Below are 26,033 nucleotides of genomic sequence, written 5' to 3' on the forward strand. Positions count from 1 at the left end.
ACGTTGGTGATCCTTGTCGTTGGGTGTAAGTCAGACGGCGAGTTGATGCTGGGGTTTAGACTACAAGCGCCGGTCTAGAAGCAAGCAGATCATGTTACTCTATGACCATATTCTTAATATCATTCTCCAATCTATTACTATCACTTATACCAAGTCTATGTCTACCTCACTATGATTATCTGTTCATACAAACATGTTTAGTTTCCCATCAAAACATGTCACTCATCCCGTTTCGTCCCTCTCCAAACCAAACACTCAACATCTCGTCTCCCTTTCTAAGCGATCAGTCAGTCAGTCCCCCCATGTCTTACACCGTCGCCAAGGCCCGACTTCACCGGAATTCGAATCTGCCAAAAAGACAATTCGTCCGGCCTATTCAACCGCTCTCAGGTCTTCCCCACTGTATCTATCAACCCCTTGTCAGGGCCTGTTTGGAGCCAGCGCAAGGGGCGCTAAGATCATTGGTGGAACATCCAACGGCTGTGTTTGAGCCTCAAGATGGAATCATAGAAAATGTCTTGAGCCGCCGAGTTTGATTAGAGAGATTCTTCCGGGGACTTCGCTTATTCAGGATGACCACTTGCTCCCATCTTCGCACATCACCAACACAGTATTCTCAGGATGTAGACGATCAATTACTTCTCTTGTATACAGATAATTCGCATTCGATACGACCCGTTTAGTGGCTTCAGCACTAACAACAAGCATAACATCATCGCCAAAGCATAACGAACCCCTGCAAAGTGGACCAGCCCAGCCCTGTATTCCCCCCTCCAAACAAACGTCTCTCATCCACGGAAAAACTCTCCCCCAAAAACTTCGAAACCCGTCTCCGACAAACACCAACTCCCTTGTTTCAGGATGACATGCGGCCAAGGAACGCCCGCCTATGCATAATTATAAACATCCATCGTCTATTCTATTCTTCCGCCTACGATTAATTAGTCCTTTGACAAGCCGGAATTCGGCAGACAGGCCTTGCTCCTCGGCTGGACGAGTATTTTCGGATTCAGGGGCATGTCACTGCGGAATAGTGTAGATGAACTCTCAATCAACTCGAGACGATTTTAATAGATCTTTTCGTCAATTCATCAGTTTTGCAAACTCATTAATGCTTCTCCCATCACGGCATTGCAGTTCATCCCTTCCCCCACGTGGTGAAACATGCAGCCAAACACTATTTCATTTTCCATCCCAACATATGATCCGATTAACCTAACAAACAAGACAACATATTCCTGAGATCATAAATCTAGATACAAATTTTGTTTCACGCCATGCATAAACATTCTAAATCGGCTCATCGCGAGGCTCAATAAGAACCTCGTTAACAGCAACATGCGGCGGTTGACACACAGCGTACACAATAGCGCTAGCTACCTCTTCAGGCTTAAGGACCTCGGCACCCGTAGGCTCACCGTACTTCTTCAGCGCCTCCTGGTCCGTCGACATGCCCAGCAGGTCCGTCGCCACATTTCCGGGCTGCACGGCCGTGACCCGTAGACCAGAGCCTGCTGTCTCCAGGCGCAGGGCCTGGAGCGTCGCTTCGACGAAGAATTTACTCGCAGAGTAGACGCCCAGACCCGGGAAGACCTTGCGACCTGCGTCGGAGGAGATGGCCACAATGTGGCCTGCGCCTCGGGATAGCATGCCTGGGACTGTGGATGACAGGCAGTGCAGAAGACCCTTGCAGTTGACGTCGACAGTGCGCTCCCACTCGTCGGTCTGGTTATTCGCCATCATGGTGAAGTACATGACTCCCGCGCAACTAACAAGGATATCGACCGGTCCCAGCTGTTCCGTAGCTTCTTTCATGAGAGACTCCACCTGAGCTTTATTCGTGACATCCGTCTTGTGAATAAGAACCTTGCCGCCGTAGACGCTGATCTTCTTCTTGACGCCTTCAAGAGCTTCAGTGCGACGAGCGGCGACTGCAACGTGTGCGCCTTCTTTGGCGAGACCAGCTGCGACTGCGGCGCCGATTCCAGAAGATGCGCCTGTTACGACGGCGACTTTACCTGCAAGACGGCCCTTGCGGCACTTCTTGGCGACGCCGTTGACTTGTTCGCGACGGGGAGGGCGAGAGAGCCAACCGCGGGCATAAAAGTGCCGCATGTAGATCTCGAGAAGACCATCGTTCATCTTGGGGCGGGGGACGTCGTACTTGTCGAGTGTGGGCTGTGTCTTGCCGTCTTTGAGAACGATGACTGACTTGAGGACTTCGACGCTGGGCATACCACCGCGGAGAATGTCGACTGTGAAAGGATCGTCGCCGGTCTTTCTGTTACCGCGCTTCTCCCACCATAGAGCAACCCAGTCGTCCCATGGTAGAGTCTCAGTGGGGTAGCCCAGCTTGGCTAGGGATGCAAATAACTCTCCAGAGGGAACGGGAGCAGGGTCGCCGAGATGGTACATGGTCTGCTCGGTGTCGTTGGTGTGGTTTGCGAGGGTGACGATGGCGTCGCTGACAAAGTCCACGGGGGTCATTTCGATATACCAGCCCTCAACATCAGGCGCGCGACCAAGTTGGAGGGACTCGACGAGAATGGCGTTGATCAAATCCCAGGCGTTGGTTGAGCCAGAGACACTGTGGCCAGAGATAGTTCCAGGGCGGTATACACGCACGGGAATACCACGACGGCTCGCCTCGTTGACAAGCTTCTCAGCAACCCACTTGGTCTGGCCATATCCATCCAGCAGCTTAGTAGGAACATCATCAACATCGATGACAGTGTCCTCACACCAACCAGTATGCGAAGGTGGAAGCACGCCATTGGTCGAAACGTGGTGAACAGTTGCGCCGCTACGGCCAGCCAGACGAAGAATCTCGCGCGTGCCCATAACATTAGCGTTTCGCAGCGCAGCGTAAGGATAGACAAGGTTAACGGTAGCAGCAGCGTGAACAATGACCTGTACACGAGTAGCCAGCTCATCAAAGACATCGGGGGCGAGACCGAGACGCTTTCGGGTAAGTGTACCAGGCAGGATCTCAATGCGCTCCAGGAGATAATCCTCCCAGAGTCCGAGATCGATCAAGTTCTTTCGGATACGTGCCATACCAGCGGGTGCACAATCCTCAACAGGTTCAGGGAATCGCACGAGACAGATGATCTGCGCGTCTGTAGAATCGACCAAGTTCTTGAGGAGGAAAGCACCCAGGTACCCAGTAACACCAGTGAGGAGAATAGTCTCAGCATCTCTGAGCGCGCGCATAGGAGTGCCATTACCCTGAATATCCTCAGGGAGTACAGAGTCTGCGCGAAGAACAGCGGGGAGGTCAGCCTGTACTGCAGCAGTGTGGCCGTCACGAGCAGCCTTGATAGCTAAAACATGTCCCTCGAGAGTCGGTGTTCCAGCAAGAGGAGCCAGAGGAACAGGAAAACCAAAAGTCTTGGTAAGGCGGCCAGCAAGGTCAGCGAGAGCGAGCGAGTGACCACCTAGGTCGAAAAAGTCGTGCTTCGGTGTGATGACGCTAGCGGGCATGTTAAGCGACGCAGCCCATAACTGAATGACAGTCTCGGTCTTGACCTTGATGTTATGCTCCTTCTTTTTCTCAACAGGTCTCGGTGATCTCGGAGATGGTGGTGCAGGCAGAGCCTTGAGATCGACCTTTCCAGAAACGCCATGTGTAGGGAGCTCTTCTAGCTCAACCCAGACTGAGGGAATCATGTAGTGGGCGAGATGGTCGGTGAGAGCACGTCGGGCGACGGGGCTGTAGCCATATTCGTCGACGAGAGGAATGGTTCGATCTCTAGTCTCACCCTTCTCACGAACGATGTAAGCAACAATCTGTCTCTCCAGACCTTCACCGTGAGCCACGACTGCACAGTCACGAACGGCCAGATGCTTTCGGATGGCGCTCTCGACGGCTCCGGGCTGGACAGTGTAGCCACGAGTCTTAATCATGCCGCCGACTCGGCCGGTAATCTCCAAGAGCCCATTAGGAAGGATGCGGGCCAAATCGCCAGTTCGGTACATTCGCGCGTCCTTAACTCCAGCGAAAGGATCCGGTTGGAACGCCTTGGCTGTTGTTTCAGGCAGGTTGAGGTATCCTCGTGCTAAAAGCTTACCACCAACGTAGAGCTCGCCGCTATCACCTTGGTTGACTCTGTTGCCAGCCTCGTCCAGAACATAGGTGTGCTCAGGGTCCGTTGGAGGACCAACAGGGCACACTCGTGTGTCGAAGTCGACAAAGGTTCTGATATCTCCAACAGCAGTCTCGTGAGTCTCGGAAGCACTATAGACGTTGAGAAGACGTGTATCAGGAAGAGCATCCATCGCACGGCGCACAAGATCCGTAGTGACAACCTCACCATTCAACCACAGCGAGCGAAGATGAGGCAATCGCTCGCCCAGCTTAGGATGCCGGGACAGAACTGTCGCCAAAAGTGTAGGAGTCATGAGGGTATCGGTAATTCGCCATTGTGAGAGAAGCTCGACAAGAGCAAGTGGGTCGTAGCTGGCGTGGTCGGGAATAGCGACAGTTGTAGCACCTCGAATCAGAGGTCGAAGCATCTCCCAGATGAAGAACACATTACATGCCACCCTATCGCCGGGTTTGAGATCGCTGACAGCAAATCTCAGATCGTAGGAGCGAACCGCTGCCCTGTGGGGATTCATAATACCCTTGGGCTTTCCCGTCGTACCAGAAGAGTACGACACAAACAGCAAACGCTCCACATCATCATCCTCTGGCAGCGATCTCCTCTCATCCAGATGAGGCGAGATCTCTCCCCTGGCCAACTTGTCGGGACTATCGACAACAATAACCGGGGTTTCAGAGGTGAGGTTGCCCGAGTACTCGGACTGAGTGAGGATGACAGTTGGCTTCGCATCCTCGATGACATCTCGCAAGAGGCCAGCAGGGTACGCAACCTCAAGCACCAAGAACGCACCGCCGGCTCTGAGGGTAGCGAGGGCGGCGATAACGTAGTCTGCGCTTCTGCCCATGAGGACACCGACGAGATCATCGCGGCCAACACCGTAGTCACGCAATCGCTCGGCTAGGGCCCATGTTTCTCTGTCGAGCTCTGCGTATGTGAGGGATCTCTTCTCATCTTCGAGGGCCACTGCGTCTGGAGTAGCTTGGGCCTGCTGCTCAAAGAGAGCAGCGAGATCCTTGTTGACATCGATAATTGACATGATGCCAGGTGAGATTATGTGATTGTGAATGGGAGGAAGGAGAGAATGAGGTAGGTAGGTAGTTGTGCTGGAGGTAGAGATGAGATGAAGCGGTGGGTGGGTCACGCGACCACTGGGCTAAAAGAGATGTCGGTGACGGGTCCGGTAATGTCTGTCTGTCTATCCCCAACAATTGGCCTCCCACGTACGTACACTGCAGTTCGTATAGTACGGAGTTGATGATAACCTTTTCTGGGGGCTCGGTAACGTTAGTCTGTGATCCCCAAGCGAGGTGTCATTGCTATCTCTTACTCTCACTCTTGTAACAGTCGACACTTTTCAAGCTGCCATATCCCAATGTTTGTGGGGTTGAAAGAGGCCAGCAAAGATAACACCCAGCTGTTGTGCTACAACACCGGTCAAGGTCAATTGAAGATAAGAATACAGAATAAAGATACAGAAGTATCACCAAGTCGCTAGATTTTTTAAAAAAGAAGCCACTTGGAAGCAAGGAGTACTTGACATTTTATTCACAACGCGGAGTACCAGCGCCTCAATCGCTGAATGTCAGGGCGGGTGCCAATTGACATGGCCCCCCCACGTAGCCCATGATTGGACTGCCCTAAAGACATTTCAGGCCTAGCTGCCCGCCAATTTTGGGACCTGGAGGGGGAGGGGGGACTCCATCGTGTCCTGGAGAAGGCATTGATGGAGGGGAATAGAAGCATGTCTTTGGCTCTCTCGTATTCTCTTTCAATTCATGGTCCTGTTAACATTGCGATGTTCAATTTCTGAAACATAATCTTTGAGCGGTTTGATCTCCTGTAGGGAAGAAGCAGGGTACTTCTCAACGAAACCAAACATTTGGGCCACTTTCACGTGCTAGAAACATCCTTTACAGCACCCCTGCTTCTGTCTCGTAGCGCTAATCGGAACTCCCCTAGCGACGTTACAGGGTAATCTTGAATTTGTTTTCGCCCATCACTCGAAGGTATGTTCAACATCAACTTGGCCAATCGATACAGAGTTTATGTTTCCGTTACGGACTCAATTTGATAAAGCATTGCTGAAGAAATGGGGTGAACAGTCTACAGTCATACGTGATACTTCATGTCAGTTCAGCATGGTTATACACAACTTGTTAATCCCAGCACCTCGACCTGGATCTTCTCTCCAGAAGCAAGTCACACGCATATCAACTGCGGGATTATTCGAGAGTTCGTACTATTCAAGCTACTCGTCACACGAGACACACCAAATTAGCACGTTGACGGTTCGGATCTCGCAGGGCAGAACTGTTCTCCCCGTTTTCCCTCCACTGATATCATCACCTATCACCAATATCGCCTCTTGTCCTATTATCTGACCGAGCTGGCAACGTGTCACCACCCTCCTTTTGCCAACTTTTCCAACTCTGGACCCCCAAGAACCGGAGTACTTTACCCTCAGAAGCCTGTCACATCGCGATCCTCCCCGTCGTGCGCAGCCCTGATTGGCGCCGACGACCCGAAGCAGAGGGGTCGGACCATCGCCACTATTTGTCGAGCATTACCGCTTTCACACTCGTGCATGACGCTCGGGGAGTCTATTTTCTTGGAGGCCCGGCGAATCAGGGTGTTTGGGATGAGCTTGTTTGAGGCAGGGGATGTGACTTGAATTTTCTTGCCCTGGAAGAGTCAAATGATGAGAGAGTTTGAGATTTGGTGGTGAATCGGACGTGTAAGACATGCGCTCACTGCTACGAGTTTTCTCAAGAAGAACAGTTATTAGTTGTATTCTTTGTATTGAGACAATCGCCATGGAAAAGCTGAAAGATGGCTGGAGAGGTGGGCTGTAGCGTGGGGTGGCCTCCATCTCCATCTCCATCTTTGGATGCGCAACATCAAAAGAAGCTTAAGGCGAGGCTTGGCACGAAGAACGTCAGCAACTTTGCTCGCCTATAGCCGCCAAGCCAATCGCGTCCGCTGAACCGCAGAGCATTTGATCTGCAGTCAATGGGTTGTCCTCGGGGAGATATAATCGTTGCCGGAGCGGATCGATAAAGACTCATAGGAATTCTGTTCAGTGTGTGCGACTCCCAGACTAAATCAAGATATGAACCAAGATTGAGCAGTGGACAGTACATAGTTGAGGGTCTTTGTGGTAGAATGAGCGTTGAATGGCCTCAAGATAGGGTATTAGAATAAAATCTGGGCAAAAGATATCTTAAACCTGGTCTAAATTTAAATCATTTCATTATTTAGGATCAAGGTCTCGAGTTTTCTTTCCTCCCCTACAATAGGCGTAGGCCAAGATTTTCTTCGTCGTTGGCTATCTCAATGTTCAAGAACAGCAATCTGAAACTTCAACCATCAGACCACAGAAAAACGGCGACATCACGATTGAACCGTTAATAAATAACCATAACAGACGGAATCCCATTTAATACATCCTATAAATAAAATAGCATGATTCTTCTTCATCACTTTATCCGGTCCCACCAAAGCTTGTCAAACGATAAGATAGAGGGACCCGCCTTGACAACGCCCTTTGCCATGTCTTGTCATTGTCAACTGGGTCCCATCGTGTCAAGGCACAACGCCCTTTGCCATGTCTTGACATGCTGCTAATAAAAAATTACCAAACAATTTGATGCTTTTACCGAAAAAAGAGTGCCATTCCGTGGTCTCATGCCACCGCTTGACGTAAAATAAATTCATGCTTCAACAATAAAGCCATCGATGCCCCCCCGACCTTTGATGTCCGTTTTATCCTAATATCCTTCCCCTGGCTTCGGATCATTGATTCTACAGTGCTACACATTCGATTTCACAGACGAGACTTGAGTATTCAGGGTATCATATCTCTCATTACAACTATTAACAGCTATACGCCAAAAAAGAACATGAAACTTTTGCTACTTTTCCAACACCCAAAACTCCGAATCGAAACTCGTTTACATTTCCTCTCGTCCCTTGCTCAGATCGACCTCAGCCAGAGGAACAACCTTGGTTCGGCAGATAAGCTTGTGGCCAACATACAACGCGGCGAAAAGCATCAAGCTGATGTAGTTGGAGAAGAAATCGGCTACGCTCCAATCGATGAAGGCGGTGAAACCACAAGTGATGGTGATCAAGCTCACGAAGAAAGCGCCATAGTAGGAGAGGTAAGGCTGGAGAGGAGCGAGGTATGGAAGCTCGGAGCGGGGAATTCCCTGCACGCGCATGATCTTCTGGAAGCGGATATGGCAGACATTGATCAGGACCCAGGTGATGAAGCACGAGGTGGAACTGACGTTGAGAAGCCAGTTGAACACCTCCGCTCCGCTGGAGGAAAGGTTGATGTAGGCGATAAGACCCATGACGGAGCATGAAGCCACGGCAAAGTAGGGAGTTCCATACTTGTTGGTGCGCTTCATGAAAGCGGGCGCAAGACCATCCTCAGCGAGCGCGACCATGATACGGCTACTAGAGTAGACGTTTGAGTTGGCAGCTGTGAGAATGGCAGAGAGAAGAACGGCGTTGATGATGTCAGGAAGAACCTTGACACCAGCGCGGGTGGCGACGACGACGAGAGGTGAAGCAGAAGCATCCTGAGCACCAGAGTCAAGTCGGGGGTCGTTGAAGGGAACGTTGATTCCGACAAAGAATACGGTCGCCATGAACAAGCTGAAGATTCCCCAGAAAGTCCAGCGGATAGCCTGGGGAATGGCCTTGCGGGGGTTGGCAGTCTCACCGGCGCCGACACCGACGAGCTCGGTGCCCTGGTAGGAGAAACCAGCAGTGACGAGGACAGCCCAGAAACCGACGAAGCGGCCGGTGGCGCCGTCAATGTCCATGTAGGTGTTTGTGACGCCGGGATCCTTCCAGTACTTGAAGCCAATGTAGCCCTCCTCGCCAACACCAGCGTTTACGCAGATGGAGAAGATGATGAAGCCAATAATGGTGACGACCTTGATCATGGAGAACCACATCTCAATCTCTCCAAAGATCCTCACGGGGACAAAGTTCAACGCCGTAAACAACGCCCAGAAAACACTAATCCAGATGGCAATGCTAAGATCCGAGTCCCAATACTGGATGATGATTCCCGCGGCCACAAGCTCCAGCGCAAAAGTGATAGACCAGCTAAACCAGTACAGCCAGCCCATGGCGAAGCCCAGCGTGGGATCGACGAAGCGAGCGGCGTACGAGGTGAAGGAACCAGTGATGGGGATGTACGCTGCCATCTCACCCAGGCTGACCATGACGGAGTAGACGACGGAGCCCATGAAGGCGAATGCGACGAGGAGCGACACGGGGCCAGCCTTTACGAGGGCAGGGCCTACACCGAGGAAGAGACCTGTTCCAATGGTGCCGCCGATGGCGATGAACTGCAGGTGACGCGAGCTCATGGCCCTGTCGAGGCCAGCCTCGCCGGTCTCGACATCTTCCTTGGAGGGGGTCTTCTTCTCGTTGCTGACACGAGGGGACTTTTCGTCCGCTGAGGAAGAATCCATGAGCATGATGGCTGTATCACTGTCTTGCAATGAAGTTGTCGATAATGCAACACACACAATTAACGAGGAGAAGACAGGATGACTCGCTTGAAAGAAGGGAGAAGAGACGAGCCCGAGTGGTAAGATGAGATGAGTAGAGAGAGACCGAGACCAAGTGGGCTGGCAATGACTCTGTTATGTAAAAAAATGAAATGTCAACGGGGATGGGTATATCAATCGGGAATGAATGGGCCCATTACGAAAATTTTCGATATCGGACCAGACCAAAACCTTGGTGCAGTAGGAATTGGTCTGTGTGAGTGGATGTAATCCATCTACATCCAGCGAGATTTGCTCTCGAGTATTTGCCTCTCGGTATGAGCGATCTCAGTGATCACCACAGCACAACACTTGTTCCAATTACCCGGTTTCCCCAGCTTCCTATTCCGATTGAATCACACTATACACCACAGCTACATAATACACATCATATTATACATACACAAGCAGTAGAGGAGACCTCCGTGTTACTGGGTTAATCACGTTGAATGTGAAATATCGCGAGATGTTTTGTAATTCTGTAGTTCCCGGCTCGTTACCGATTGAGTTAGGTTTCCCGAGCCGCCACGCTAAAAGCATTCTAGCTTCTCAGTGAAAAAGTTCTCAAGGGCCAGGGGTTCACATTTTTTTTTCTCACGCGCGCCACTGATGGAAAAACCCTTGCCACGGGCTGTCCGCTGCAAAACCACGCACAGCAGCCAATGAGCGCCCCTGAAAGATTGAAAAAAGAGAAAATTTCAGGTGGCTTGACATTCTGCATGGAACAAATCGAAGCTTTGGATCGGGTGGCTTAAGTTAAGGTACATGCAGCAGCTCGTGGTCTGACAAGGCAACCCTCCCATGCTCTCTTCCAGCTGGTCAGCTTTTTAAACTATCGGGCCATTTCGTACAAGGATATGCGGCTCTTTCTGCCGACGACAACCTCGCATCTCCGACGTGACTGACTGACTGTTGATGTGAATGAATCACTCTCCATTATCGGAGAGCACCGACCATCGATAAAACCTGCTAGACTCACTGATACTGGAGACGAAATAATGGATCCAGCCGAGTGATTTTGATACGGTTACGTGATGCACGAAATAAGCATTCATGGCGTCAAACGGGGATTGAGGAGAACCTGGGCTTTGGGTGTTTTCATTATGTACTGACTCCGCAAGATGCCATCACCGTTACGGGCCGAGACTGTCAGTTGAGTCATGAGGCGTTCCGATGTGATGGGAGTGGTTGTGATGCTTCAATCGGATATCAAGCCTCAATCCCCAGGTCACATAACGGCTCGAGATATTCTGACCCCAAAACCATCGTATAGTTGGCCATTGGCAACATCCACTCGGAGGACAAAACATTCCACCACTGCATACCCGTCTCTTCCCTCCGCGTTATCCCCATCATTCGACAATCTCGCTTCCCCCCCCCCGCCGTCTCACCACAGTTTACCTGACAAATTGTTTGGCGATCGAGTTGTGTAATACTAACATTTCAGCCTGGACCTAGCTAGGATCGTGATAGGGAAATAAGATCCGGGAGATCTTCCCGCGAGGGCATGCATGAAATGACTGAGTTACGGGCGCAGGTCCGATAGGCTCTATGCTTGATGGTCTATTCTTGGCAATTTATTGTTGGTTGTTTGATGTGAGATTCAAAAGGACCTTGTATCCATGCGAACGAAGAGTGAGCGTCAGACCACCCGGCTTGCGGCCAAGCTGTGACGAATCACCCAAGCAATGCGGAGCCTTCTTGGCTTTGGGTTACACTGCGATAACCTCAAGTAGCCATGACGTTCGAATTTAAAGCTTCAAGTCATCGTAATTAAGGATTAACGAGAAGCTGTTGTAGTTTGCTCGCAAGATTTAATCACGTTTATATCAGTGCAGTGCCAGATATTAACTACTGGTTAAGCTGTCACAGTGGACTAAAATTGCAGTGAAGGTTTCCCGACCCGAGATAACGTGGAAACCGGCCACCCTCTTTTAAACCTAACCACCTAATTTATAATATCTTTAAAAATTTATAACTTTACTAATTTTAATTATAAAAACTTATAAAATATATTAATTAATTTAAAATAACATAATTTACTAAAGAAAATATAGATACCACGTCAGGGAATGTATTTTATAATAGACTTAGCCTAATACTCTTTTAGCTAGGGTAAAGGAAGAAGGCTAATACAGCTGCCGAGAGACCTGCAGGTAATACTGCTTAATTAAGGCAGTAATTATGCCATTAAGGCAGATAAACCTTATACGATTTTAACCTTTAAGATATAGGCCTACTATAGGGGCCTTATTATTTAAGCCTTTAGATAAAAAGTTAGAAGCTTAATAGCCTTATTAGGCCAATAGTAAGAAAAAAAAAGGTATTAATAATTTTAAAGGCTTTTAAATAAATATAAAAAGTATTATAACTATAAAAAATATTAAATTATATTAAAAAATTAAAACTTAAAGACTTTTATATTTAATTTTATTTAAATATTTATTAATATAAATTTTATTAAGTTAGAAAAATATAGTAGTAATTAATTAATTAAGTTCCTAATTATATCTTATTTTTAATGTTTTATTAAGGGTGGCGGGTTTCCCCATATCCGACATTAAGTAATATTTTTTGAATTCATACAGACTGCTGCACTGCAGCTCAATATTATATTCGAAACAAGCACTGGGCAATTTTAAGGTGGAAGCAGAGGTAAGTATTTATTATTCCGTAGCATTAACAATTCTCCATGGTGCAAAATAGTGGCATGAAACAAAAGACAATTTCCATCATGCACCATACACAATGAATCCTCCAGTATCCTTCTATGGTATCATTCAAGACAAGCAGTCAGTCAATCGTAAAAGCACGCCAGCCCTCGAGTCTAAGCTCAGGCTTCTTATGCTATCATTCATAAATAATCCCCATTTCAGTTAGAGCAGTAGTCCGCTTCGGCTTACTCGAGGCAAACTTATGATGATCTCAAGATGGGTGACCAAGCTTATCGGTCATGAATGACCTGCTGAACCTTGGGGTACACTCTGCACATCTCCTGGTAAAGCTCGGGGTGGTCGCGCCACATGACCTGGGGATCCCAACCGGCAGCAACAAAGATCGTCTCGACACCGCTCGAAATCGGGGTGGTGAAGATGTTGGCGATCTGGAAGCCGATAAGGAACGAGAACGCCATGACGACTGCTGTGTATTGACCGTTGCTATTGTAAGGGGGGTCGGTGAAGTAGAGATAGAGGTAGGCCAGGAGACCGCAAGCGTACGCGATGAAGAGGCCGCCGAACGAAAGGACGGGTCCGATGAGGCAGTCCTACCCAAGTTAGAAGCGTGCTTGAAGATAAAAGCGATTGTACTTACATTGATCAGAGCATCAATTCCACGGTCCTTGATCATCTTCCATGTGTCCTTGGCAGCCGCAAAGTAAGCCTTGCCGTAAAGCGCAATGTGGCAGAAAGCATATCTGTTGATGAATTCAACAGCCCACTCCAAAATACCAAGAAGGCAGCCAATGCAACAGAACAGAGCGTATCCCAACATACTGCCATCCGCAGCCTCCTGGTTACGAGCAGCGGTGCAGATCTGGCGGACGAACTGGATGATAGCGACCAATAAGCTACCCAGAGCGATGGAACCGAAACTGTACGTCAAGGCTCGCTTGGCAGAAGCGCGAGTGGCGTCCTTGGGGAAGTTGTGGGGGTTGAAGTACCATGAGCCATAGACGCCGGCAATCGTGGTGTGGATGGTGTTCTTGAGCCACTCGGAGAACCAGTACATGGTAAACGTGATGAAGACGATGAGGCCGATGACCTTGCCTTTACCGCAGCCACCATCGGCGCAGGAGGGGTTATCGTTCGCAGGCTGATACTTGATGTAGATTGCGACAAGAGTGATCGAAAACCAAGCAGACATGGCCGTGGCGATGATGCCTCCGATCAGGCTGGTGAGGTAGACATGACCATACTTCTTGCTAACGTCGATGGTAGTTCGAAGCATCAATGCCGAGAAGGGAATTCGCGAAATCCATGTCCAGAAACAGAAGGCCATGAAAAGTCCAAAGATTAGGAACACAATTCCAGCAGACCAGTACCTGCGCCAGAGGTAAAATATGGCAGTTCCAAGCGCCCAGCAAACATTGAGAATACCAGTGACCCAAATAAACTGCTTCGGAAACAACCGCGCCATCCAAACGTACGCATACGAGAGGACAAACGCAACAGCGAGCACAAACATGAACAAGATAACAGTACTCGTGTTCAGCGAAAAGTCATTCCTGTTACCGTAAATCCCCGATCCAGCGTTACCCTTATTGGCAGCATATCCCTGAAGCGCGATACCAGAAACGACGACGTAGCCGGCCATGAAGAGGATGAATAGGATGCCAGCCCAGAGATCATTCCACTTTGGCTTGGGGATCTTGAACTGCTCTTCGAACGAAGCCTTCTCATTGCCACCGTAGCCTTGGGCGGGCATGTAGCCGTTGCCATTCTGAGGGGCGGCTTGTTGGTAGGGTTGCTGAGGAGGAGGCTGTTGATATTGTTGCTGGTGTGTCGCGGGGGGAGGTTGAGGTTGGTACTGTTGTTGATAGCCGCCGCCGTTGGAGTAGCCGTACGGCGGCTGTTGGTTTGGATTGTAGTAATTGTCGGCTTCGCCCATCGTCGCTGCTTGTGATAGAGATGTCTTGATGAGTTTGCGATGAGCTTGGACGAATTACTTGTCGCCGTGATCTAATGGAGGATATTGCGATGGAGTCGTGATCAGCGCAGGGATACCAAGTACCGAAGGGCGATACGAAAAATCAACCGCGCTTGACAGTTAATTCAACCACGATTGATAATTCAATCGATTCTGATGATGAAGAAGTCAAGAGTAAACACAAAAAGTCAAAAAGGGAGGGCACACCAAAAAAAAGATCATGATCACACACAGTCCAGTCCAAGCGGGTCCCTCCAAGATTGCCCAAGAATCAAAGACATCACACAACGAGCTTGGCCCAAACTCAATGACCTCATGGAGGCGCCAGAGCTGTAACGCAGAACGGCTTAGATCCCCGTGCTGCACCAATCAGATTCACGATCAGCGGCAAGCTCCCTGTAGCTACAGGGCCTGGAGAGCTGAGGACCAAGAGCCGCTAGTGGCTAGTCTAAATGCCGACCTGCCGAGCGCCCAATCTACCTTAATCTTGCCTGTGATTTTAAGGTGGGAATTTCCGTTATGCTTAAGAGATGTCCGAGCGGTTTGATCAAAGAGTGTGTTTGTTCAGGTCGTTTGCAATTCTTTGTTTCATATGGATACACAAATAACTGCGTTGTGTAATGAATGCAGCTCGTCTGATGCTGAATTCATCATCGGTCGTCGCGACGGAGACGGAGAACATTCCAGTGCTTGGCGTGAGCTGATTGAAACCCTGTTATTCTCGTATCGTTGACGCGATGGGAATAAAGGACGGGGAGTTTCGAAGGATGCCTTTACGGTTCCATCTTCGGTAGTGCCTGCAGCCTGCAACGCTTTGGCCTTGTTCCTGGATCTCAGACATGACGCCCACCATCACACACTATTACAGGCTACTCAAGACAACGCACGGCACGCTCGCTCCTCGTAAAGACTACCTGATCAGCTCTTCTGTCTTTTCTGAATAGAACGTAGTGTACTAATTACAACGCCAGGGTATCACTCAATTCCACAAATACAAACCCTCGATTGCATTGGATCACCAACTGAAGGATGCCCAAGCCATCATCGCATATCCAACGCCTTTCGCGTTCTTAATGTCTTCATGTCTCGACCTCGCTCCTAAGCCTGCATCCAACGTCAAGAGCTCCAGCTTCTAAAAGACCCCGCATTCGAGAACGTCGAACTATCCGATCCAATGCGCCTCTAGGCATCGTCGATCTGCGTCCCCATCTCATCATACTCCATGACCTCCTCCAGCGCCGCCAGACTCTCATTGTCATGCCCAATCTGCCTTCTTGCATTAAGCGCAGCGATCCGCTTGTTATCGGGTCTGAGAATACTCCACATCTCAGCCGTCACTGCGATCGCGCTTGCGTCTGTTGTGCTGTGCGACATCGTAGCCTTCATCCATGCGAGCTGCTTGCCTGAGAGGCGCCAGAGCATGTTATACGACTTTTCATAGCCAAGTTTGAACATGGTTGATGCTTTGAGGAGCTCCCATTTGCTTAGAGACGGGTCGCCGTTCCATTTGTCGAGGAGCGGCTTGACTTGCCTCGAGGTAAGGAGTTCGGGCGGTGGTTGATATGAAGACCACTTCTGATGCAGTTCCCGGACTTTGACGCCAAAGTCGCTGCTGGAGGGATCATTTTTACCACCAGCCATTGTCTTCTTCCACTCCTCTGTGACATCGGAAATCTGCGCGCGGAGGGCAGTCATAAGTCTACCAATGATCTTCGATTCGTTCTTCTGGCTTTCGAAGTCGTCCCAGAGACGAGCTAGATCCTTGTCCCATGCTTGTACGGGGACATCTTTTCCAAAAAGAGCGTCGGAGAACTTCTTCAATGCGTCTGCGATTGTGTCCTCAGCTACTATAAACTTAAGCTCGTCCAGAATATGGATAGAACCATCCCTGTTGACGTAGTTGCGTCTAGAGCTCCTCTCATTCTCATACTCTGGGTCTTTGCCTTTCATGTTCATGTCGCGCTTCAGTCGGTCGTAGTCTTCACGAGTGAATAGCAGTCCTTGTTTCGCCTGGTCGACCAGGAGAGCGACCAAGGTACTCAGAGCAACAGCTCGCTCACTATTGACGCCTCTTTCCAGATAGCATAGCTTTTCTTTGAACTTGGTTGCAATACCCAAATACCCCGGTTGCATGTTAAACGAAATCGCTGTACAAAGAAAATCCGTGCATGCACTATCGACATCAGTGGCTGCGTCGAGGATGGACTCAAAGCTTGGGTTGCACTTTCGGAGGTATCCTTGTCCGACAAGATCCGGCTCGACTGGCTTTGGCGCGTTGTTGAAGTTGTTGACGACATCAGGGTCCCAGCAGATCCAAGCCAAGTCGCCGTCGTAGTCGCCACCAGAGAGCATATCAGCCAGCGGAGACTTGCCCTTTGACGAGAAGACAATAACATCTTTGAGTCTTTTCAGGTTCGGTCGGAATACAGCTTTGACCTTCTGTATGTCGCTGACAAAGTGAGCGGGAGCTCGAGCTACTAGGATATCGATGCCATCAAGTAACGTGTCTGATTCGCCATCTGCTTGGAATTTCGAGGAGAACGCAAGCTGCACCTCGCCCTCTTCTAGTGTGCCAGTGAAGTCGACGGTCATAAATGCGTAGGTCGACCGAGGGATTTTAATATTCATCTTCGCCTTGAGCTGTTCGGCCTGTCGCTTCTGGTTATTCCATACCATATCTCGTAGAAACCGACACTTGGTGGCGTCAAAGCCAGCATCGAGCATGTATGAGATAATGTCTTCTTCTCGCTCTGGTAGGGCGCCTAGGAAGGGGACGTTTCCCAATGTAGCTCGGTCAAAGCCGCGATGTGTAAACCCACGAAGATTGGTCGGGTGGGTCATGGCAGCGAGCTGACCCCCGATCTCCTCTTGGAGGCCATTTGCGAGGTGACGAGCAATAACGTTGCGCATATCCTGGGGTACAGGCGCCTGTGCCTCAAGAACCGGGATGAATTGTGTATTGAGAGCAGCTGACCGTAGCTCTCTGGACCACTCGCGTACCTCGAATGTCCGGTGGTGAACGTCTTCAAAGTCGCAATCCCATTTCCGTTGTGAGGGATAAGTCTCGATCCAATCATCATTGTCCAATTCATCATCTTCGACGTCGACAATCCACATCCCTTTCGCGCTGCCAATACGAGCCTGGAACGCACATGGCGTTTCCAAGAGTCCCATGTGAGTTGCTATCCTGCGCGCAAGGTTTCGAGACATTCGACCAATACCGTCACCCATATCCTTTTGCTCTTTCTTCTCTTTCTTGGTCATGTACTTGTGGAAGCCTAACATAGTGTCGCGATGTCGAAATTGGTGAGGTTCAATGACGATGGTGGGAACAGTTTTACTGAGGCCTGGACATGGGATATTAGCTAAGAGTATGGAAAACGGTCAGTCAAATAACTCACTGAGAGCAAGTCGTGAGAAGAGCTTGGGCACTGGTTGTGACGAGTTCTGCTCAATGTTGATAGCCCAGTTCAAGAGATCACAACGCCTCATCTTTGTGCGGTGTCCCAGAGACGTCGCTTCTTCCAAAGGAGGAAACTGGCTCATGGGAATACGAAAGTTGATGCCGTCAGTTGCAAAGAAATACACGCGCTCTTGCATGATCGTAAGTGACTTGTGAGGAGGGCGTGGATCCTTGATGGACTTCTTGGCCTCGCGAGTGTAGAATGCTGCCCATGATCGACCGACAAAGTAATGGAAGCTTTCTGTCACCCATTTGATGACCTTATTTGCACCTTGGGGGTCTTGCCTGATCACATCGGGAGCATCTCTAGAAGTGGGCGACGGCATGATGACTTCCAAGAAGCGATCTGCACCAAAGCGGCGAGCCAGTCGATGCCCGAGTTCAAGGCGCGGAGGCTGAAGTTTAAGTCGGTATAGTTGCCCAGTATCTTCTGTATTACAGACAAATTCTGCAGCAAGAATAACGGCTTTGTCGTGCGAGGCGAATGATCCAAACGCGGCATCCCAGACGGCACGATCGCAAGCTGGAGGCAAGCCCTGTCCCACAAAGAGTCGATGTCTGAAGAGCTGTCCTCGGAACTTGGTCTGATCATGCCAACTATCATTGGGCTGATATTCGAGATCCCAGGTAGACAGATCCACACGACAATGAAGCGCGGCACGGGTAAGCTCCCACAGGATAATCAGAGGCGCCTGATTCAACCCGGGAATGGGAAACTTTGGCCAGATGTTCCGAAGACGATCTGTCAGCGGACACTCAGACACTTCTGGATCAGAGGTAGGAGCCTCGAACAGCATTGTATCGAACTCATTCATTTCTGGTAGGCTAGAGTAGGCTGTCGCGGGACTGCTAGATCGAATCATGCCTGCTCTTTTCAAGTCAACCTGACTTCTGATCGGCTGAGGCATCGACAGAACTGGAAGCCTTGGCTCTTCCTCGGGCTCATCATCATCTGTGAGATCGATGACAGGCTCTGGGGGCGTTCGATCCCCATACCTCCGAAATGAAGGCGGTTTTGGGGGATCAATGTCATTGCGATTTTCCTCGCTCGGTGGCTGGTACGCAAATTGTCGGATGCTTTGAGAGAAGGAAATCTGAATGTCTTTTGAAGACGTCGCATTGCTTGTGAAGGACGGTTGCGTGGCCTGGAACGGAAGCTGGGATCTTTTGAAAGAGGTGTTGGTCACAGTAGTTGCTTGAGTACTCGGCGCGTAGTCATTTGTGAAGACAGTTGGAGCCAGTGAAACTTTACTGGAATTAAATGACCTTGTACCGAAGGACGATGGCTGAGTGCTGGCAAATGACGCGGTGGCGATGCCATTGGTGAAGGACGATGTACCTGCGCCTCTAGCGGGCCGTCCCGTTGATAGACGGCTACTGGAGGCCACAGCTCTAGAGCGAACTGGGATACTGTCAATGCTCTCGCATGCAGGAGAACCCTCGAAAGAGTTTCTAGATCTCTTGGAGCTAGGGTCTGGAAATTCATCAGACTTGCGCTTCGAGTGCTTGGAACGCTGGCGACTCGCGATATTGTCGTCTTTGAGCAACTGTAGCAGAAAGTCCTGCAGCTCGGCCCGCTCCTCGGAGGTCAAGCGGGCATGAGAACGGTGTGGGCCAAAGGATTTGCTTGGGATCGTATCAGGGTCAGCGCGGGGCTTCCGGATCCAATTCTTAAGATGCTCGTCCGCCTGCTCACGGAAGCGAGTCAGACATATTGCGAGACGGTTGGGGTCCTGAAACTTGAGGCGATATGCGCATAAGTAGATGTGTTCGCTTCGCTCTTGGTCTCCATTGCGATGCTGTTGCCGGCGCTTACTGGGCGACAGAGTTAGGTCTGGGATGTGAAGGTGAAGCTGAAAATCAGTACTGAGGGAGCGAACTGTGCGGTCGAGTTCGTCTTTGGCTTGCTCTGCTTTCTTGAGTGAGAGCTGACTAGCCATGACGACCGGCGCCAGAAGCCAAGGATGAGAGTCAAAACGGTTGAAACAGTCAAATGAGTGAATGAGGAATCTGTGATGCGAGCATGAGAGCAGAGCCTAGAGGGAGTCAGTAAAATTAGCGCCCGACAATTGAGGGCGGGAGACGCGCTCAGCTTGCGCTGGGCTGCGTAGAGGCTCAGCCAGCCAGAGCTGCAGGCCGTACAATTGTGATTGAAGCGTCCCTTAACAAACGCAATACTTCATTCGCGTTTGAGTCCTTGGGCTCGCTATCGAAAACGCTCACCGGCTACAACGGCTTCTGGTCCTGAAAGACGGTGGTGGTCGTTGCAACAAAACAGCTCTATTCAGTAAATTAATATACAGCCTCGTGAACCAAGTCGAGTCCAATGCCGGATCATGCAAGAACAAATTGGTTATCACAAAAATATGGTGATTGGACAGGGGAGCATGGTCGAGCGCAGGTGTTGGAGAGAGGTTAAGGGACTTGAGACAAGCAGTGAATAGGAGGCCCCCACGCAAAAGAAACAGAAAGACAGAACGACAAAAAAAAAAAAGGTGAGAGAAAGAACGATTCATTTTTAGCTTGAAGCTGCATTGATTGAGGGCTAATAGGGACTGTTGATAATTGCGAAAATGAAGCTGAACATTATAGACAACTGACGATTCAATCGGTTGTCTTTTGTCTCTTTACCCTAGAGACGGCATCATGCGATGACTGGCTTGTGGCTTGGCTCGCGAATTCGGCCTTAGTTTATCCGACCGGTGGCTTCGGGATGTCGGATCCCATACCGGTCTCGTGCCCACTCCACAGCCAACCATAGAGAGACAAGAGACAAGAAACAGAGAATCGAAAGGTCAAAAGATCAGCCGCCAAGTACATTCTTCCCCTTCTTTATTACCTTATTAATACTAGCCCGATTCTAAACTAAAGCCAATTCGAAAGCCGAACCGGCCCCGCACGTCAGCACCGCAAGCTTCCCCTCCCTCGCCCGCTCTCTTATCGCTATCGCATGGGAGACTCTCGGAGTTCGGCGTTCGTAAACCCTCATCTGCAATCATAACATCACATCGCAATTGCTATCGCGACCTTTGTTTGGCTCCACGGCTCGTCTCTGAGCCCATATCCCCGATTCACCATGGCTGAGAACCCTAGTCCAGATGAGCGGGTAGCCATTGATGACCTGACCCCAGAAGAGGCCAATCGAATCATACATTCCCATCGCAAGGTTCGCTACGGTAAGACATGTTGTGAATAACCTCAATTGGGGAATTCCATGGCTCATCATCACGCTAGGTACTGCCTGTTGGCCCTGTCGCCAGAGAAAAGTCAAGTGCGACAATAAACAACCTTGTGAGAACTGTGTCAAGAGAGAGCATCCAAGACTATGTTCCTATAAGCCCAACCGCTCATCAACCTCAAAGCCATCAGGCTCTGGTGCACCTTCAGAAGCAAGTCAAGGTATCGCCAGTCGCAAGAGGGCACTCTCATTCTCAGAGGCTCCTCGCGACGAGGGAGTGCGCAAGGTTGAGCGACAGGACAGTTGGCCGCGCACCCTTGGTGAGTGTCCGAACATCCGGGTCATGCCACTGTTCATACGACTAATAAACAACACAGCAAGCATCGACGAACCCGAAGTTGCAGCAGACCGTTACGTTGGGCAGAACAGTATTCCTGCTCTACTGCGCGAGCAGTCTTCACCCGTTCACAAAGGCGACGGTCTTGACATTCGGCAAGACATGAGGTCCATTCTCGGCTTGGACACATCGGCGCCCTTCCCGCTGATGTCGTCGCATCATCTTCAGAAATTGACACAAGATATATCAACTGAATTACCTTCCGACCGTGAGGTTATGAAGTGAGTGTTCGCCTGCTCAATTGCTGTGGCGAGACCGTAAGCTGACGAGCCATTCAGGCTGTTCCGCACCTACAAGGAAATACCTCAGCCTTTTTGGGGATTCGTTATGGACATTGACGACCTCGAGGCTAAGCTCATGACTTACCTAGAAGATCGTTCGCGAAATGCGACAAGCGGCAGCAAATCCACCAAACCCGTTACAGCATCATGGCTGGCAATACTCTTTGCCGTTTTGGCCGTCGGATCACAGTACCACGAATCGCCATACCATATCCGCACCCGAGACTCTCAGCGCTTCATTCAGATATCATTTCACTTCCTTCGACTGGGCAACTTTCTTCTTCGGTAATGCAACTTGCCAGCTTTGACAAACTTTGACTGACACATCGCAGACCTTCCTTTGACTCCATCCAAGCTCTTCTTCTAACGTGTTTCGTTCTTTTGAATGATATGAAGGCTGAGGCATCATGGGCGCTGATGGGATTGACCTGTCGTCTTGCCCAGTCGCTGGGTCTACACAGAACACCACGTAACGAGAGCCGCGACTGTACACCGCCAAACACCCAATCGAAAGAAATGGTGCGAAGAAGATTATGGTGGAGCGTCGTGTGGCACGACACCTTGACGTCGCTTTCCTTTGACAGGTGAGTACTGAATATCGCAAGTTGATGGCTCACCTTTAACGCTGTTAGATCTCCAATGACCAACTTCCCCTGCTGCCCGATCCCCGTCATGGCGCCGACACCAAACGGCAACTATTCATACCTCGAAACAATGTACCATCTCATGGAAATCATTTCTCGTCGTCTCAACCCCGATGACATGATGAGTGCTTCATACTCTCAAATCATCGACGACTGCGAAGCCGTAGAGACCCTCCGAAGCCGCACCGCACCACAATTACGAAACAAGGAAATTTGCAAGACTGCTCTCGACCGTCTGCAACACTATGCAATCCGCCTTCACACATCATTTGTCATCTCCGTCGCATGTCGTCCAGCACTCCGAAAAGACAGCGAATTCGAACCTGAGCAGCGGAAGACGCTAGCAGATCGCTGCAAAGACAACCTAACCGAAACCGTCAGGATGTTCCTCGCCATGCACCAGCTCTCCTCCATCCCAACCCGAAGCTGGGCTTTCACGTACCACGGCCTATCATCAGCTCTGCTCCTCGGCATACTATGTGAGACAAAGACGGATCCAGAGGTTCGGCAGTTACAAGGGGACCTGATCGCTGCCCTCTCGGCCACTGCTGCCAAGGACGTTAGCTCCCCCGAGCCACATGTCATGACCACCGACAAGGACATCGAGCTCTCCGGCCCACTGTACCGCGCCCTCACGGCCCTCAAGAACATTTACGACCATGGCTCTATTGTCCCGTCACATCTCAAGAAAGAGGGCGACGCCTCTGCCGCCGGCAGCGGGAGCCGGACGCCCCTTAACCCCTTTGGAAACCCAGGCCAACTTCCCGGAAATGGCAATTCAATGTTTCGCAACGTTTCCCAGAGCGCGGACCCAAGAGAGGACGCAGCGCTTGCCATGGCTGAGATGCAAAACGGAGGAGCTTCGATCCAAGACTTTCCAGGGTCAGTATTCTTTCCCCCCCCAGAAGTGTCCGTTTCTAAAGGTTTGTCTAGTCTTGCGTACGGTCAGCAGATGCCAAACGGAAACCTGAATCTTGACAGCATAAACGCCATGAATGTCGATCCTACGCAATACATGGCTCCCATGGACCTCTACGAATCTATCTGGGGTGGTATGTCACTTCCTATCTGTCATACTTCTCTTTTGAACAACCCCCGAGAAACTAACTCGCCACAGAATCGCCGGACCCGTGGAACACGGGAATGGACTCGTTGAACTTTGACTTCCTAGCCCAGCCACCGCCAGGCCAGCCTCAGCAGCAGTTCTACTTTTGAACATAACCAGTCCTATTACGGTATTTTTTTTTACCGCCCGATGAGCCCATCAGTAGGGAGAAAATTGAGATATTTTGATCAGATTGAGATTGTACGTTATCATGTAATGGCGTCAAAAGGGGGAAGGGTCAACGTTTTGACTTTTGTCTATTTGAGTTGTGAAAAGCACAACTGAGCGATAAAATCAGGGCATTTCATACATAATATTCAAGTCATTACTCTTTTTTCCGGTGTGCTCTTTCTTTTAGACCCCCCCAAAAACCGAGGTCAGCCAAGCCTCATCCGGAGCTGAGAACTCTTTTCCGTTCCGTCACGGGAAGGAGGAGGCAAAAAAGAATACAAATCGTCAGAGCTCTCTTTGATCGTTCAAAACGGACCCACGGAAAGGAGGGAACGTTCAGATCACCGCGGGAGCCAAAGGGACCGGAGGTTACACAGACCCCAAGGGGAATGCTAAACCGTCTCGGCGGTGACATCTCCGGGCGACGATTCAATGTCTTCATCATCCGATTGCAGTGCCTGGGGGAAGGGTTTGATATAAGCTTTTCGTGTTATTCCTCCTTTGGGCAATGGGGCCTGACCCTGCGTCTCGACGCAACGGTCCCTTGCCCGGAATGGGGGAAGAAAGGGAATAAGGAATCGCCAAGAGTGAGATGTTCAGGTCTATTTCTTGCGACGGGATGAGGTGGCGACGATCTTCTTCTTTAGGTGTTTGGGCATCTTCTCCTTACGCTTCTCGCGCTTAGCTTCCTTGACGGCTTGTTTATGGGCCTGGAGAGTTATTGGTCAGTTAAGTTCCTCGAGTAGAATGGGTGTTGAGATACAAACCTTCTTCTCATCCTTATCCTCGAAGCGACGGCCGCGGGGAGGACCCTTTTCGAAGTTTGCCTCATCGTTTGAGTCGCCCGAGAGAGATGCACCTTCATCGTCAGAGTCGGACGTAGAACCTTGTCCCTCCTCGCCATCTTCACCATCCTTTTTGGGAGCGATGACCTGGTCTGCCAGTAGATTACTGTAGACAAGGTCGTTACCTTCACCTTGTGTCACCTTTTGAGCATCCTTCTCAATATCGTAGACTTGTTCTAATGTCTGAGGAATGTACTGGTTTCTGAACACCTCGTTGTCAACCTCGATCTGAGCAGCCTGGTCTTCACTTGTATCAGCGCGAGTCTCATACAGAGTCTCGATCGCCTTGGCCATTTCTGGCTCCTCTACAGGACCCTCAGGGGTAGTGATGAAGTTGAAAATAGCGCGGTCAGCAAGCGTATCAACGCCCTTGCGCCTAAAGAAGTCACCCACGTTCTTGATATCCATACGTAGGAACTCAAGAGAGCGAGGATGATCAGGCTCCACACTCTGGGACACATCAATGATGTAGAGCTTCTCCTTGTGGTAGAGAATGTTGTACTCGCTCAGATCGGCGTGCACAAGGCGGCAGACCTGATAAATTCGGCGCATGATGCCAAGCAGCTGGACGTAAAGCTTATACCACTGCTGATCGACATCGTCGCCCGTCAGAGTAGCGTCACGGAGGCGAGGATACGCCCAGCCCTTGCGGTCGCCGAGGAAGCCCATGACGAGAACGTGAAGCTTGAGGCTGATGGGCTCCGGGCAGGGAATACCAGCTGTGTAGATCCTTCGCAAGTTGCGGAATTCCTTCTCCGCCCAAAGCTTAACCATCTTTCTGTTGTTTCCCTTGTCAAAGCCACCCTTGAAACGGTGCTCACCGGTGATGTAACGCTCTCTGTCCTTGAAGCTGAGAATAGCGGTCTTGTAGACCTTGATAGCCCTCTGGGTAGCCTCGCCGGTTTGATCATCGTGGAGGACGGCGCCGTAGACGTTGGCTTCTTTACCGGTACTGATAGCACCGTGGACTTCGCTAACGAAGCCACGGTTGATCATCTGCAGGAGAATCATGCGGGTGCGCTGGTCGAGGACTTGTTCGCTAGTGGCGCGGTCGGCCTTGTCCTTGTCCTTCTCAACATCTTGCTTGACAGTGTCAAGACGAAGCTTAGCGGCGTGTTTAGAGAGGGCGGATACTTGATCGTCGACGCTGGCAAAGGTATTCGCAGTAGGTTTCTGCTGGTTCGAGCGAGGAGCAGCGGCGCCGTCGGCATTGCGCTGACGGTTATAAGACTTGGTCAAGTCGCCCGCATCAGCGGACCACTCATTATCATCGAAATCTTCCTCGAAAATATCGTCAAAGTCATTGTCGTCTTCTTGCTCGAGAAGAGCACCGTCGTCTTTTTGGGTCTGGAATTCGCGGGGTATTTCTTCTGTCTGTTGGTAGCCCTGGTTTGCTGTGTATTGGTAGGGCGGCTCGTGAGGAGCAGCTGGTCCTGCCGCGGGATCCATGATGGATAATTTGCAATGGGATTTAGCGAGATTGCAAAATATTTCGGTTATGTTGGCGAAACAAATTCGATGAAGGCGTTGTGGAATTTTTGTGCAACCTTGCTACCGCGGGGTTCAAAAAAAAACGTTATCTTATCGGTGGACGTGTCTACCAGGGTTCACTTTAACGTTCTAAGA

The 26,033-nt window shown here is 50.3% G+C and overlaps 6 protein-coding genes across 6 annotated transcripts; 1 reads left to right on the plus strand and 5 right to left on the minus strand.

The window, feature by feature from the left end:
• Positions 1–1,290: 1,290 nt before the first annotated feature.
• On the minus strand, positions 1,291–5,142 carry FPRO_05289 (uncharacterized protein; the record flags this gene model as incomplete). The annotated part of the gene is made up of 1 exon (XM_031230890.1): positions 1,291–5,142. The coding sequence occupies one exon, from the start codon at positions 5,140–5,142 to the stop codon at positions 1,291–1,293; it is 3,852 nt and encodes a 1,283-aa protein (XP_031080982.1).
• A 2,914-nt stretch (positions 5,143–8,056) lies between these two features.
• On the minus strand, positions 8,057–9,604 carry FPRO_05290 (putative lysine permease; the record flags this gene model as incomplete). Its single annotated transcript, XM_031230891.1, has 1 exon — positions 8,057–9,604. One exon carries the CDS (start codon positions 9,602–9,604, stop codon positions 8,057–8,059), a length of 1,548 nt encoding a protein of 515 aa, XP_031080983.1.
• A 3,016-nt stretch (positions 9,605–12,620) lies between these two features.
• FPRO_05291 (uncharacterized protein) lies at positions 12,621–14,284 on the minus strand (the record flags this gene model as incomplete). Its single annotated transcript, XM_031230892.1, has 2 exons — positions 12,621–12,941; positions 12,989–14,284. The coding sequence occupies 2 exons, from the start codon at positions 14,282–14,284 to the stop codon at positions 12,621–12,623; spliced, it is 1,617 nt and encodes a 538-aa protein (XP_031080984.1).
• A 1,221-nt stretch (positions 14,285–15,505) lies between these two features.
• FPRO_05292 (uncharacterized protein) lies at positions 15,506–19,726 on the minus strand (the record flags this gene model as incomplete). Its single annotated transcript, XM_031230893.1, has 2 exons — positions 15,506–17,670; positions 17,725–19,726. The coding sequence occupies 2 exons, from the start codon at positions 19,724–19,726 to the stop codon at positions 15,506–15,508; spliced, it is 4,167 nt and encodes a 1,388-aa protein (XP_031080985.1).
• A 1,136-nt stretch (positions 19,727–20,862) lies between these two features.
• FPRO_05293 (uncharacterized protein) lies at positions 20,863–23,501 on the plus strand (the record flags this gene model as incomplete). The annotated part of the gene is made up of 8 exons (XM_031230895.1): positions 20,863–20,962; positions 21,021–21,284; positions 21,342–21,582; positions 21,640–21,927; positions 21,975–22,226; positions 22,275–23,168; positions 23,220–23,338; positions 23,404–23,501. 8 exons carry the CDS (start codon positions 20,863–20,865, stop codon positions 23,499–23,501), a joined length of 2,256 nt encoding a protein of 751 aa, XP_031080986.1.
• Positions 23,502–24,164: 663 nt separating this feature from the next.
• Positions 24,165–25,856, minus strand: FPRO_05294 (putative extragenic suppressor of the bimD6 mutation; the record flags this gene model as incomplete). Its single annotated transcript, XM_031230896.1, has 2 exons — positions 24,165–24,272; positions 24,330–25,856. The coding sequence occupies 2 exons, from the start codon at positions 25,854–25,856 to the stop codon at positions 24,165–24,167; spliced, it is 1,635 nt and encodes a 544-aa protein (XP_031080987.1).
• Positions 25,857–26,033: the final 177 nt, after the last annotated feature.

This window comes from Fusarium proliferatum, assembly GCF_900067095.1.
Source record: "Fusarium proliferatum ET1 genome assembly, contig: FPRO_scaffold004, whole genome shotgun sequence".
Taxonomy (NCBI): domain Eukaryota; kingdom Fungi; phylum Ascomycota; class Sordariomycetes; order Hypocreales; family Nectriaceae; genus Fusarium; species Fusarium proliferatum.